The sequence below is a fragment of the Hyperoodon ampullatus genome (assembly GCF_949752795.1).
Source record: "Hyperoodon ampullatus genome assembly, chromosome: 4".
Taxonomy (NCBI): Eukaryota; Metazoa; Chordata; class Mammalia; order Artiodactyla; family Ziphiidae; genus Hyperoodon; species Hyperoodon ampullatus.
In genome coordinates this window covers 41,780,902-41,796,912 of record NC_136917.1, presented here as the reverse complement: position 1 = coordinate 41,796,912, position 16,011 = coordinate 41,780,902, and the positions used below count along the sequence as shown (strand labels likewise).

General features: G+C 43.3%; 1 protein-coding gene across 2 annotated transcripts in view; it reads left to right on the top strand.

The window, feature by feature from the left end:
* ITK (IL2 inducible T cell kinase) overlaps positions 1-16,011 on the top strand; it is a gene marked incomplete at both ends in the record, with an annotated part of 64,673 nt that overhangs the window by 22,319 nt on the left and 26,343 nt on the right. For both annotated transcript variants that reach the window (XM_079703942.1, XM_079703941.1), the window contains 4 exons: positions 2,185-2,313; positions 5,830-5,870; positions 9,410-9,561; positions 13,744-13,809. In XM_079703942.1, coding sequence (XP_079560068.1) covers positions 2,185-2,313; positions 5,830-5,870; positions 9,410-9,561; positions 13,744-13,809 — 388 coding nt within the window. The remainder of the gene's footprint in view (positions 1-2,184; positions 2,314-5,829; positions 5,871-9,409; positions 9,562-13,743; positions 13,810-16,011) is intronic.

The window sequence follows — 16,011 nt, the reverse complement described above, 5'->3', positions numbered from 1 at the left end:
CTGAGCCTGTGCGTCCGGAGCCTGTGCTCCACAACGGGAGAGGCCACAAGAGTGAGAGGCCCGTGTACAACACACACACACACACACACACACACAATAATAATAATAATAATAATACCTGCCTTCTGGTATTATGCTAAGTAGAATAAGTCAGACAGAGAAAGACAAATGCTGTATGTTTTCACTTATATGTGGAATCTAAAAAATAAAACAAATGAATATAACAAAACAGAAACAGACTCACATAAACGGAGAACAAACTAGCAGTCTCCAGAGCAGAGAGGGGTGGGAGGAGGGGCAAAAGAGATGAAGGGGATTAAGAGGTACAAACTACCAGTCATAAAATAAATAAGTCACAGGAATGTAATGTACAGCACAGGGAATATAGTCACTATTTTATAATAACTTTGTATGGTATGTAATCTACAAAAACACTGAATCACTATGTTGTGCACCTGAAACTAATATCATAAGTCAAATATATTTTTTAAAATAAATTTATGTATTTATTTTTTGCTGCGTTGGGTCTTTGTTGCTACATGTGGGCTTTCTCTAGTTGCAGCGAGCGGGGGCTACTCTTTGTTGCTGTGCAAGGGCTTCTCATTGCAGTGGCTTCTCTTGTTGCGGAGCACAGGCTCTAGGTGAGCAGGCTTCAGTAGTTGTGGCACACAGGCTTAGTTGCTCGGCCACATGTGGCATCTTCCCGGACCAGGGCTCGAACCCATGTCCCCCACGTTGGCAGGAGGATCCTTAACTACTGCGCCACCTGGGAAGTCCCAACTATACTTTAATACATAAATTTTTTCAAAAGCACCTGCCTCCAGAGCTGCTAAGAGTAAGGCCCTTGGGACTATCCAGGCCCATAGTCAGAACCCAACAAATGTCAACTAGCCTTAAAGGTTTTCAGATCATCGTAAGGGTACTTCTTAGGACTCGCCTTCCCGAGAGCATAATCAGAACCAGCACTGCGTTTATGAACATGAGATATGGAGCCAGGCTGCTAAGGAGAAAATTCCAGCTCTGCCAACTATTAGTGTGTGACCTTGGGCAAATTCCTTGACTTTTCAGTGTCTCCATTTCCTCAGCTATAAATTCTGACTAGAAACAGGCAGTCATAGGTTATTGTGAGAATTAAAAGTGTTAGGACATTGATTCACTTTGTTATAAAGCAGAAACTAACACACCATTGTAAAGCAATTATACTCCAATAAAGATGTTAAAAAAAAAAGTGTTAGGACATGTCAGACACTTGGAATCTTACCCAAAGAAAGCACTCAATCCATCTTACTATGATTATCATTTAATATTATATTATTGTCATTTAGCCTGAAGCCCTGGATTTCCAGGAGAACTGGGTTCAAATATTAATCTAAGTAGCTGTGGGGACTGAGGGTAGGAAAGCCATTTGAAATCTCGGGAGCCATGATGCCTCTATCTGAAAAATGAGAATAAACATACAAGTCTTTTCTTCTTCCAAGGTTTTTGCGAGTCCCAAATGGCAAGTGCCAGATAAACTGGGAAGTGCTCTCAAGTTTAACAGTCAACAGGCACAGAACAAACCCTAAAGTATGAAGTAACCAAAAGGGCCCCAACTATGCTCATTGGCCGTTCTACCTCGGTGGAGGGGTTTTACTCACAGGATGTTAAAGCTGAAAGAAGCATTAGAGATCATCTGTCTAGTCCTCTGTTTTTTTATACTTTTTTTTTTTCTTAGGAGGAAAGCCTCTTTTTTCCTGTACCAAAATCTGACTTTAAAGCCACAAATCTAGAAAGGATAAAAGCAAAGTTGCTGTAGTTGAAGGTGGGAGAAATGGAGTGGTGAGAATCCTACCTATTCAGCCTTCCCTAAGTTCCCTAAGGCACTTTTGTGGGGCTCATGGTCCCAGTCTAACAACATCATAGCACAGTGGGAACTGGGGCTCAGATGAGGGTTTTGCCCAACCTAAGGACACACAACTAACTCAAGGCAGAACCAGATAAGAACCCAGATCTGCTGATGCCTAAATTCAATATACACTCCTCCATAAATGTATATGCCCGGAAAAAAAGGCCATTTTTCTGACTATTCTAGGCAATACTCATGCAAGTTCACACAGCAGGGTCAACCTCAAGGAATTATAAAGTTGGTGGCCCTTGATAGACTGACCTGGAAATAACTCTTCTGCTGGTGCCAACCCCTTTCAGAAACCAGGAATAACAACAGTTTGGTGCCCAAGTATCATCCTAATTTCTGGATGGATGGGAGATGGAGATGCTGTGCTCAACTGGAGAAGCTTGCTGTGGGCTGTGCCCAGTATGATCCCACCAAGAATGGTAAGTGACTATGAATTCCCTTTCTTCTTCGTACAGTGACTGGCCTCTCTACTAGTAGGAAGGAAAGGCTCTTCGCTTCCCATCACCAGGGGTGTCCAGGATTGAATGCAAAAGTCCACAATTTCAAAATTTTCAGAAGGCAATCATCCACCTCTACCACCAGTCTGTTGATGTTTTTTCATCTCAAGGCTGATATCTTTTTAACTCCTTGCTACTCAAAGTGTGGTTCTTAGACCAGGGGCATCAACATCACCTGGAAGCTAGTTAGAAATGCAAATACTAGGCCCCCTCCTAGGTCTACTGGATAAGAATTTGTATTTTAACAAGATAAGATCCCCAGGAGACCTGTGTGCACAGTAAAGTTTGAATAGCACCACTATACCTTCAAGTTAGGAAATTTGATTGCCACAGTCTACTCAAATCTGAAATTGTAGAGACAGCCTTAGAGATACATAATATTATCTATTACAGTGGCATCATATAACACATGTTCAATTACACAAGTTGAATTCTATACACTTGGAGGGGGAAGAAAGTAAAACCAAAAAAACTGCTCATTTTACAATGTGGCTCCTCCCCACAGCCTAACTGCACAGGAAAAACAAAAGATATTGTTTTTTGGCCTTTGAGGTCAAAGACCCAGGTCCTAGAGATTGGAGTACACCTCGATTTTATCTTATGTGATGACTTTGGGACCTGAACCCCCAGTGAAGGGCAACTCCACTCTGATGCACTTTTACGTACATTACACTCTCATTCCTCATGACCATCTGGGGTCGATGGTATGATGTTAAAGGAAGAGGAGGCTTGAGGACTTCAATATGCTCAAGGTCATACAGCGAGGAGGTGCTCTGCAAAGCCATTGTTGACTAGGAATGATGGATCATGTGGATGGTTTCCATAGCCCTCTCCTCTCAACTTCTCTTACCCTACTTAACTTTTCTCATCCATCAGTTTCTTTTTTGCACTAAAACCTAATACCTCAGATTGACAGCCCAAGGCGGATGTGCTAAATGTAACACGTGGCTGGGTTTTCTGCGGCTTCCTGAGTTACACACCCTCTTAGTGTCACTTTAAAAACAACTACTTCTCACCCTCTACCTTGGGAGAGAGTTCAAGGTTACCAGTCCCTTGGCCCAGAAGAATATTTACCTAGTTTTAGAGGTGAGTGATCCCCTGCATTAGCCCTGTGGACCATCCTCATGAAGGTCAGTATCTCATGAAAAAGAAATGGAAGGTTTTATATGAGTGGAATCAACCACAAGAACAGGATGGTGTGGGCTTGCCTCAGTGACTGAAAGCTCTTTCCAAGGCCAGAGTGGTCTCCAAATTCCTGCCAGCACCTTGCTGTAGGTCCTTGGATGGGTCACTTGGCCATCAAGGACCCTAATATCCTCATCTCTAAAATGGAAGGGGAAGTTTTAGAGGTCCTAAGATGAAATCTTCTCTAAGCCCATTTCCAATTCTGAAATTCTTTGAATCTATGTTCCTGTTTTGCAATTTCCACTATGCATGCAGCAGCTGTTCCTATCCAAGGCAGACAGTATTTCCCTCCACTGACTGGTACACACATGATGGAGGTGGGAGGAACATCTGAATGACTCACCAGGGTAGGACTGGTCATGCTAAGCTCCTCCCCACATGAAGCCAGGGTCTAACCACTGCACCCTGCTGATGCTCCTGCTTTTGAGTTGCAGTGTACCACCATCTCCTCATCTGAGCCTGTCCTCACTTTCCCTTCTTCTGACTTGGTTTAAATAACATCATGCACCATAGTTTCAACAGAATTGAGAGCAGACTTTTGAAGAAGCACACTGCACTGGGCACGTAGCACGTGATCATCTACTGTGAGTGAAGGCTTGTAGAATTCCCAGTGTTGGGCACATGTACCAAGCAGGGTCTAAGAGCACAGGGCTTCAGGATGAAAAACACCTGGTGTGAGTCCCAGCCCCTTCACGTCCTTGCTCTGTGACTTCATATATGTTACTTAACCTTTCTGAGTCTCTGTGCCTGTCTCATCATCTGTAAAATGGGGATTATGAGAATAAATAGCTACTTTGTGGGGCTGCTGGGAGACTCAGTGTGGGTGGGGAAGCTCTTAGCACAGCTGCAGGCACTTAGTGAGCTTGCAATAAATGGTAATTGTGTCTCTGAGCCTTTCTCATTTGTGGACAGAAGGGTCTGAAGCCGAGATAGTATGTGTGTGTCTGTCTGGGAAGTAGCAGAGGTGGTTGAGTTTTAAACAGACTCTGCTATACCCAATGCACAGCAGCACTTAATCTGCAACCAGAACTGGCCCCGATCTCACCACATACGAGCTTCACCCAGAGAGGGGGGAAGAAAGGCAAGACCAAGGCCAGAGGAAGAAGAAGGAGAGACCAGGCACAGAATGCTCAGGGCTGGAAGGGGCTCAAGTCCACACAGCTTGTGTGTGGCGGAGCTGGGGTTAGGACACCTGGCTCCTGGCTCCAAGCTGAGTGCCGAATAGGAACCATGTTTCCTATTATGTATGTCTCCTTCTTCTCTGTTAACTGCACACCCAATATCCAATCCTGCCCTTGCTTAAGGAGTTAGCACAAGGGTTGGGCTCCAGTGTCAATGTGTGAATCTCTTCTTACTACATCCCTGACACAGGCTGCCCACCTCCAAGTCAACCCCTTGCAGAGATGAGGCGCTCGCTGCCTGTAGATGCAGCCCACTCCCTGTTTACCTCTAATTGTTAAAGAAGTCCTTGAACTGAGCAGAAGCCTGGGCACTGCCTCCCATATCACACATCCTCCCAGACACACAGACACAGAACTTAGGTCCGTTGATTGCAGGCTTGACCTTTTTTAGTGCCTCAAAGGACAAATGCTGAGAGACACAGATGGAGAGGTGAAAGGGAAGAGAGAGGGAAAGGGAGAGAAAGAAGAGAAGAGAAAGGAGGAAAGAAGAAAGAGACACAGAGAGAAGAAGCCGTGGAGACACAAAGAGATAAACAGAGCGGGGTGTTGGGGTGTTGTCTGGGGGAGTCAGCAAGAACAAATACTCGGAGTCCTTAAGATAACTGACTGAAAGTGGATTCCAGCCCTCTCAACAAGCAGCACGACGACCTCTCACTTCATCCACCCCCTCCTGAAGCCCACAGGGGCATCAGGAAACCAGTGAGTCACTGTCCCCCTGAGTCACCAATTCCAAGTCTTGGTTTAACAGGTGGAGGTGCCTTCGTGGAAGGCTCCATGCCCACTGGGAAGGACACACACTGAGAACCTATGTCAGCCCCTTTGGGCGAGGCTTTTCCTGGGGATACAGGAAGAGGGGCCCAGATATTGGCTTCTGGAAGTCTCTGGTGTCTCCTGGAAAACAAGATTGGGAATGAGCAGGCTGAAAGAGAAAAAACCCAGGCCCTGTGTCTCACCCTCCCCTCCTGCTGTTCTCTTTGGGGCCCCTTTTCTCTGAAAAGCCCCCTGCCGCTCACCTTTAGTTGGGCACATTCGGTTTCATGCTCATTTTCTTTTTCTGTTTTTCTCATTTCAGCTTCAAAGAAGCCTCTTCCTCCTACTCCTGAAGACAACAGGGTGAGTGAGAGCACGAGGTCCAGGCGCGGTGGGCCGGCGGGCTACAGCTCTGGTGTGGTCCCACTTGTGTTTCCCATCTGCCCAGGTTTCTCAAATGCCTGGCAGATGCAGCAGATTTGTGGTGATGCAGCTGAACTCAACACCATGGGTTTCTCGGGCCTGAATTGTCTTGTGGGTGTGTCCAGGTAAAAGCCACCAGATCTTCACCCCACTGCCTTCACTCAGCAAACACTTATTGGTAACAAACTGTGCAGCCAGGCACCTGACTAGGTTGGGGCATAATAACAGTTCACAGCTATATAAAATGTGTATTTACCCCACCCTTTGACATACAGTCATTTTGGAAGCATACATTTGAGAATACCTTTTATTCTTCAAAGCACATCCACACTTTTACCAGCTATTTTGAAACTCACTATCTTCTCTAGCCACTTCAGAGGGTTATAGTTTTATTCTCATGTGAAAGCTTGGGAAAGCAAGTTCCATGAGAGGTTCTCCCAAAGCCATTCAGTAACTTAGTAGTCAAGCTAGTAGGATGCAGTTTCTGGTGTGGTGGTCTTGAACTCGAGTGGTGGTTCTCAAAGTGTGGTCCATGGACCAGCAGCATCAGCATCACCTGGGAGCTTGTTAAAAATGCAAATTATCAGGCCCCACCCCAGACTTACTACATGCAAAATTCTAGGGGAGGAGCCCAGTAATCTGCATTTTAATAAACTTCCAGGTGATCCTGAGGCACAATGGAGTTTGAGACACATTGGTCTAATATACTGACTTACAAGACTTAGGTGATATCAAGTCAACTCTCAGGAAGCTATTTAGTTAAGAAGACAAAAAAAAAAAAAAGGAGAAAGATCAACCTAAGCCCTCACTTTATGGTAACACCAGCAGCAATATCCACATTTGAGTAATTACCCTTTATTCTAGAACCTACTGATTCAGCTTCCTCATGCTTCTTCCTGAAGAATGAGCTCTGCTTTTTCCCTCCAGCCAATATGGTGACATTTCAAAGACTGGCAGCTTCCCCATAAGGGAGGTTCTACGTCACTCAAAAGCGGGCTGGCTTTCAGATTTGTCGTCAGCCCCCTTCCTCACAACAGGAAAGAAATGGACTGAAATTGTAGCAGAAAATGAGCTCTCTCCCTTTTTATTTCATTCATCTTCTAAAGAATATTTCACCATCACCCTGGAAAACATGGTTCGGAATCCCCCTGCCCTGGCTTGTCGGGGGTTCCCCCCACAGTCCCACCTAAACCCGCACTTCTGCACCTTAGACTGGTTTGCTCCTGTCTGGTTTTCACTATCAGTGAAGGTGAAAGTCAGGAAACAGGGCCTATCCATCTCCCCTTGGACCCCACCACTTGGCTTCTCAGATTTCTTGGAGGAGAAAGCCTCTATACTGCTCTAGCACTCCAACCACAGGGCTTTTGGAATTACAGCTGTAGCTTCAACCATACGTCTAAATCCACAGTAACATTTCTTTTATCTTGAATTACTTGAATTCACTTCTCCCTTCACCTTCATGTTCTGTCTTCAAATGAGTGATGGCATCTTGAGTTGGCATCTAGAGAAGCTATACTTTTATTGATCTTTTTTAAAATAAATAAATTTATTTATTTTTGGCTGTGTTGGGTCTTCGTTGCTACGTGCAGGCTTTCTCTAGTTGCGGCGAGCAGGAGCTGCTCTTCGATGTGGCGCGCAGGCTTCTCATTGTGGTGGCTTCTCTTGTTGCAGAGCACGGGCTCTAGGCACGTGGGCTCAGTAGTTGTGGCGCACAGGCTTAGTTGTTCCACGGCATGTGGGACCTTCCCAGACCAGGGATCGAACCTGTGTCCCCTGCATTGGCAGGAGGATTCTTAACCACTATGCCACCAAGGAAGTCCCCATATATGTTTTTATATACAAATATTGGGGCCTGGCTATACTGGACAACATAATAAAATAAAATGCACCTGTATTTGAATCCTGCTGGATTTGGCAGCTCAAATGCAACTGATACAGGAATGTAGTATCAGTGACTCAAAACTAGTATTACCATCTGTGATACGATTTTCCAAAATGGCAAACAACTCTTGGTCAAGTTCTGAACTAAACAAAGTGTGATCTTCCCTCAATGTAAAGGGTGGTTGCACTCCTAGGAAACCAAGTACTTCATATAGGGTTGAGGTAGGATCTAGGCTCAGAGTGTTATTGTATATTATTGTTGTAAGCAGGCTGCTCACCACGTGAATGTCTAACAGGACATTGAAAAGTTGTACAGGATGTGGGATGCTGCAGAGAGTTGTGCATCCTTGACCCTCTCCCGTTCAATGCTAGTAGCACACCTCAACCTTTGTGACCTCTGAAACACTGCCATAGATGTCCAAAATGTCCCCTATGGAAAGGTTCTACATGGTTTAAGAACCCTGCTCTGACCTTTCTCTTGATAATAATTAATCAGTTGGGCCTATAATGAGATGAATACCATACCATATCCTTTCTTTATCTTCAGGTGCCCTTCAACAACTCATTCCTCCACTGGCTCTTAGGGTGAAAGCCTCAGGCCCAACAACTCTTATCTGTAGTTCCCAATATATCACCTCACAAGCTCCACAGATAATCTTGACTTCAAATTCCCATCTGGGCTCAGCTGGGATGAGACACTGTATCAGTATGACAATTATTTTTTTTTAATCTCCAGTATGTTTATGCCACCGATTGCTTCAATGTACTCAGAGAACTTATGATTTCCCATCACCGAATCTCATTCTAGCCAGTAATCTCAATCTCTTCCCATGTTTTCTGTCTCACAAAGTCTGCCAACCTGTAGCAGGTGTGCCCACCCTGAACTCTTGTGATTGTTTACAGTCTCCTCTTCATATCTCAATATCTCTTCCTAAGAAACGTACTGAAAAGTAGAGACATAGGCAAGAGAGCCCACAAGAGGAACAAGGGGTCCCACATGATATAGTAGAGAAAGCATAAGGCTAACTCAATTGCTAAACTTGGCCATATCCATTTCTCCATCTGGGCCTCAGTTTCCCTATTCTAAACAAAAGAATGGATCAAATGATCTCTCAGAGGCACTCCAGCTCCAACAGTCTATGATTCTATGGATCTGGACAAGCCCACAAATAAAATCAGAAAAGCATGGACTGAATGATTTAGTGTTGACTTCATCCCCTTTGCGAACAATGTGATGCTTCTAGCAGAGAGGCTGTGAATTGTGACATGGTTCAAGGAAAGAAACAAGCAGACTTCTGTGAAAAGCACAGCCGCTGGGAATTCACTGGGGTCAGAATTTACCACATAGAATGGGAGAGACAATGAACTCCAGGTATTGAATGTCTTTGTGTCCTATTCAGCACCATAAGCCTAACTCATAAAGAAAGCCAACTAGGCAGGCAAATGGCCTCAGCAAATACCCCCAATGGACTGTAGGAACCGGTGTCTGGCCTGGCATAGGTCCAAGAGCAAGTTACAGCTCAGGAACTTGCTGACCTCGTTCCACAGTTTACCTCCTTTCTACATCTTTGCTTGATTTTATTGTGTCCCTCCTCCAGCAGTTACTTCGGGAACCTGAAGAAACCTTGGTCATTGCCTTGTATGACTACCAAACGAATGATCCACAGGAACTCACGCTACAACGCAATGAGGAGTACTACCTGCTGGACAGTTCCGAGATTCACTGGTGGAGAGTTCAGGACAGGAATGGGTAAGGCACCTTCGTGGTTGCTGTCCCAGTTTTTGAGGTGAGGTGGGAACAAAGAAATACTGGAATGATTGTCCTACCTCTCTCAGCAGGACCACGGCACTGAGTTAGGAGAGCAGAGCAGAGGCAGGAGGAGGAAGGAAGAAGTAGTTGAAAAGGGTCTTTGCCCTTCTCAGAAGTGGCTGGGAGGCAGTCACTTGCCATACTGGCTCCCTGCACCCCATCAAGCACTCCCAGCCTCCAAACTCATCTAAAAATCTCCTGGGTTCTTCCACTGACATCCACAGTTTGGGAGAATGGCAACTTGTTCCACAAAGCACCATTGTTCTTGAGTGTTTAAGTGAGGTTGAAGGTACATCCCATTGTGAGGGTCTTATTTTTGGAGGAAAGAAAAGGTGCGTACAGATGGTGCAGATTGGTGGTTACATTAAGAAGCATCAGGAAAAAAATACTAAAGATTTAGTTAAACCAACTGCCTTTGAACTAGGCATCCGAATGATTCATGGAGAAAATAAAGTTGTGCAAATACAGTTTGCCCACTATAGGACTTTTGAATGAAAAAAATCTTATGACCCCTCCTCTGATCTGAAATATAGGAAAATTACTGTTATTGACCTTCAGAATGCTCTGGGATGTATATGACTTAGATACTAGTGCTTAGTTTAAAGTTATCAGATTCACACTGCTTTATAAGGCTTTATTTTTTTCCTTTAAATATCAGAGGTATTTACCTATGTCCTGGAATAGTCTCCAGAATCATCTCCAGAAGATGATTTCAGTGATTGCCTAAATCCAATATAAAAGTGTGCCATAATTTAGCAAATTCCCTTCTTGGATGCTTAGGTTGTTTCTAATATTTTGCAAATATTAACAACACTGCAATTAACACCTTTCTATATTAATATTAAGGGTTTAAACATTTTCAAAGTGTGAGGTTATTATTAGTTTAAAAATATTTTAAAAAGAAAAAGAAAACACTCCATCATTGCAACATCTGGATAGCCTATGTTAATGTTTTATATATAAAAATAAAAAACTAACAATAGTGAGAAATATACATAAAAATAAGCCACCCTCCATTTGCCCGCACATCAGTCCTAAAAGTATTCATTATTAAGTTACTTGTGCATCCTAAGCAAAAAAGTTATACATATACAAATACATCCTTTTTTCATTTGCACTAATGTGGTCCATTCTGGTCTTCACCTTGCTTTTAACCTTTAATGATATATCTTAGAGATACTTTCATATCAGCACATACAAATCTACCTTATTCTTTAAATAATTGCATAGTTTTAGAATGTATGCTTGCGTTATAAATATTTAGACAATATTTTATAGTGGAACATTTAGTTTCCAGGCTGCTCAGTGAAGATCTTGTATTACTCATGCTTGTGTATCTTGGTAATCTTTTGAAATTTATATATTTTTGAAAAAAAAGTTTTTGAAAAAACTTTTTTCTTTGGGAAAAAAAATATATCTCACATTTCTAACTATGGAACTGGTGAGTCAGACTATGTGAAGTCTTAATTTTGAAACATAAATCCCTCAAAAATTTTGCCAAATTCCCACCAACAGGGTATTCGAGTGCCAACACTGGGTATCATTAAACTTAACAACAAAAAAAGGACCAATCGTTGAGTAAAAAAAAAGAGGTACACAAATATCTTTAGGGTTAAGGCTTTACTTTTTTTTTTTTCCTGCGGTACGCGGGCCTCTCACTGCTGTGACCCGTTGCGGAGCACAGGCTCCGGATGTGCAGGCTCAGTGGCCATGGCTCACGGGCCCAGCCGCTCTGTGGCATGTGGGATCTTCCCGGACCGGGGCACGAACCCGTGTCCGCTGCATCGGCAGGCGGACTCTCAACCACTGCGCCACCAGGGAAGCCCAAGGCTTTACTTTTCATATATATCAAAACTTACATTTTCAAGGCACCGTTTCTTTAAGTAGCCTTATCAACTCCACTGCAGGGGAAGTGAGGGAGAGGTATAAAACAAGATTAGATCAAGCACTGTGATCTTGGAGGCAGTGTCTCTTGCTAGCTGAGAACAGACGCCAAAGCCCCTCATCTGGAACCTCTCTCTGTAGTTGACTGGGGGAAACAAACAAAACCAGTCACCTTACCTTCTCTTTGCCTGTTATGGGGAGGCCCATAGCAGAAACAGGTTCAAGACCGCCTGGCTCTACAAACACCAGAGGAACTTACTCAGAAATTCATCCCTTCAATCAACTGACATTTCTTTAGCACAACTAATGTGCCAGGAAATTTCTTCTCCTAGGTCTCACTTCCCCAAATGACAGTTTACCCTTTGTTCATTGGCCCATGGAAAGGCTCAACTCTGCACTTCAAAGGGCATCAAAGAGGACACACCAGAGGCCAATCTGGCATAGGGGAATTTCCCCAGTTGGCTTTGTAATAGCCTGGTGAAGCAGGAAGTACACAAGATGGGGAAAAAGGAGACTTGGGCTTGAGTATCAGCTGCTTTTGTTGTACAGGACTTTGGAAAAGTCACTGAACTTCTGTGAATCCATTTCCTTATCTGTAAAATGCAGATGATAATATCAGCTTTCCATCTCAGAGTGTTGAGAAAATCAGTGAGATGAAGAAAGTGAAATGGCTTTGTAAAGTCTATACCTACACACAAGTGAAGACAATTATCATCATTTTGTAGATAACCCAGCTTTGGCTGGCATATTAAAACACAGTCATTCTACATGAAAGTGAAAATAGTATTTGACCTACTAATATAATTGTAAACACATGGTGTGGCAAAAACAGACATAATTAAAAGGAATGCCAAAAGAAAGACATAAAAGAAATAGCAAACTTGAGAACAAGTTGACTCCCATCAGTTGGCACTGACTGCCTTGAGCACTGGGTTAAGAATGATTCTGAGGCTGGGTGTTCAGTTCTCCAAAGAAATCATGCCATAATTGACTAGCAAGGTCAGGTCAGCCATGGGTACAAGATATGAGATATCCCATATTTGATATCACCATTCTTGATTTCTTCACTCCTCAGAACAATTCTGTGAAATAGATTACACATTTCCCATTAAACATAAATCACTAGGGACTTCCCTGGCGGTTCAGTGGTTAAGACTTCACCTTCCACTGCAGGGGGTGCGGGTTCGATCCCTGGTCAGGGAGCTAAGGTCCCACGTGCCTTGCGGCCAAAAAACCAAAACATAAAACAGAAACAATATTGTAACAAATTCAATAAAGACTTTAAAAATGGTCCACATCAAAAAAAGTCTTAAAAAACAAAACAAAACAAAAAAACATAAGTCACTAGATTACAAAATGGCCTTATACAAAAATTAAAACAGGTGATAGAGTAAACAGCAAGAAGTTATGAGACATCTTTTTATAGATTGCAGGGTCTGGAGGATTTTACATGGGATCTAGGTTAGGTCCTTCATTTTACAGGTACGGAGTCAGAGGCCTAGAGAGTGAAGGAGACACTGTTCTCACCTTGCAGTATTAAATGCGATAGTGTTTTGAAAAGTACAAAGCTAACACAGGTGTAAGGTATTTTGATGTTCTTATTAGCCTCTTAATCCATATGTCTTTGTTTATACACAATTTATTCCTGCTCAAAAGAAACCCCCAACCCCAAATCCAGCATGATTTTATCCTTTTTTTCTCATGTTTTACCATTTATGTTTGAAGGAGCTCATTTAACAAAAAATATTAGGGAGGCCTTGAATTAAAAGCTCACAAGTTTGACTGGCAGTATCTTTTGGGACCTGTGGTTGGAAAGTAATTCTTTATGTTTTATTTATTTTGGTTTCCCGACTGTAAAACACTAACACTAAAGCGGAAAAAATACTGATTATTACACACACACACAAATGTTTCCTAATAGAAAATAGAGACTGAACATTAATCTTTTTTCCAACAGAGGAAATTTCACAATGAAGAGATTAGCAAGCAGAGCTATTAAAGTAACCACTTCTTATTTATTATGATTCATATTTTAGTGGTAAAATCTACATAGCCTTTAACAGATAGCAGGTTGTTATTTTTAGCAATTCTTTTATTTGAAAATTTTAAAATGTCTTATCCCAAATGTTAAATAACATGAGACTTCATCTTTAAATGACTTTTAGTTGATTAAACCTATGAAATGGAGATGTGAAATTAGTTCTACATTAATCTAAACACTAATTTCCCTTTTAACAGGCATGAAGGATACGTACCAAGCAGTTATCTGGTGGAAAAGTCTCCAAATAACCTGGAAACCTACGAGTAAGATATTTTATTTGTTTTCCAAAAATATGGTGCTAAGGAGTCCTCTTACATTAGGAGTGAATTATTGGTTGATTATTAAAATACCAGACATTTTCTCTTCTTGACCTGCTTTCTTCTCCCCCCATACTCTGATCCCTAAGTAAACAGTTGAGGGTCACTTTATTTATTTTCTTTTTTATTAGAAAGGTATTTTTATTTATTTATTTATTTAATTTATTTATTTTTGGCTGCGTTGGGTCTTCACTGCTGCGCGTAGGCTTTCTGTAGTTGTGGCGAGCGGGGGCTACTCTTCATTGCAGTGCGTGGGCTTCTCATTGCGGTGGCTTCTCTTGCTGCAGAGCATGGGCTCGAGGCATGCGGGCTTCAGTAGTTGTGGCAGGCAGGCTCAGTAGTTGTGGCTCGCGGGCTCTAGAGCACAGGCTCAGTAGTTGTGGCACATGGGCTTAGTTGCTCTGCGGCATGTGGGATCTACACCTGCCAGGGATCGAACCTGTGTCCTCTGCATTGGCAGGTGGATTCTTAACCACTGCGCCACGTGGGAAGCCCGAGGGTCACTTTATTTTATTTATTTTTGGCTGCATCGGGTCTTAGTTGCGGCATGCGGGATCTTACGTTGCAGTGTGCAGGCTTCTCTCTAGTTGTGGCGTGCGGGTTTTTTTCTCTCTCTAGTTGTGGCGCACAGGCTCCAGGGCACATGGGCTCTGTAGTTGTGGTGCACGGGTTCCAGAGTGCTTGGGCTCTGTAGTTTGCGGCCCGCAGGCTCTCTAGTTGAGGCGCATGAGCCCAGTAGTTGTGGTGCATGGGCTTAGTTGCCCCCTGCAGCATGTGGGATCTTAGTTCCCTGACCAGGGATCGAACCCGCATCCCCTGCATTGTAAGGGGGATTCTTTACCACTGGACCACCAGGGAAATCCCGAGGGTCACTTTAAATAGAAGGGGGAGGGTATGTGTTCTCATCTCCCCTTTTATCTAAGGGATGATTTTCAGATGCCTGCACATAACTGTGGTCAAAGGAAAAGGTTCTTCTGGGAATCCCAGGAATATTTATCTTACTTGAGAAGGAAAAAACACCATGAACACTGGATCAAATACAAACTGACTTAAAACATGGTTTAATGCCATATTTCCAGTACCAAGATAGCAGACAAAAATATAGGTATTAAATATCTGCTTAGCTTGTGTTGTTTATTTCAAGCTGGCATTTAAAAGAAGAGTTCACATGGATATAGTTTTTTTTTAATTTTATTTATTTATTTATTTATTTTTGGCTGTGCTGGGTCTTTGTTGCCGTGTGCAGGCTTTCTCTAGTTGCGGCGAGTGGGGGCCACTCTTCGTTGCAGTGCGCAGGCTTCTCACTGCAGTGGCTTTTCCTATTGCGGAGCACAGGCTCTAGGTGCATGGGCTTCAGTAGTTGTGTCTCATGGGCTCTAGAGTGCAGGCTCAGTAGTTGTGGCGCATGGGCTTAGTTGCTCCACGGCATGTGGGATCTTCCCGGCCCAGGGCTCACATCTGTGTTCCCTGCATTGGCAGGCGGATTCTTAACCACTGTGCCACCAGGGAAGCCCCACGTGGATATAATTTTAATGGAATTACTTAATGTTTAATAAAATTCAAGTGTAGAGTACAATGTACTCACCATGTACATGTATTTCCTAGCTCAGCTGCTGGAAGGCCCAGAAACAATAATACTACAGTAGCAATGTGTACACTCAGATCTTGGTTTTTTTTTTTTCTCTACGCGGGCCTCTCACTGTTGTGGCCTCTCCCGTTGCGGAGCACAGGCTCCGGACGTGCAGGCTCAGCGGCCATGGCTCACGGGCCCACGGGCCATGGCTCCGCGGCATGTGGGATCTTCCCAGACCAGGGCACGAACCCGTGTCCCCTGCATCGGCAGGGGGACTCTCAACCACTGCGCCACCAGGGAAGCCCCAGATCTTGGTTTTTAAATAACACTTCCCACTAAAAAGAACTAGGACTTCTTGGAGAAATGGCTTGGGGATTCAGAGTCGGGGCAGGGAAAGAACAAAGATGAAACTGGAACATTTTGATGCATCAAAAAGTAAAGAAGTACCCCCCAATATTTTTTTGTTAAATAATGTGAACATATTGAAAGATCACAGAAGTCAGCTTAAAAATGCTCCTTCTGATTAAATCTGGGATAATTTGAGTATCAAAATAAATAATGACAGTAAGGGACTA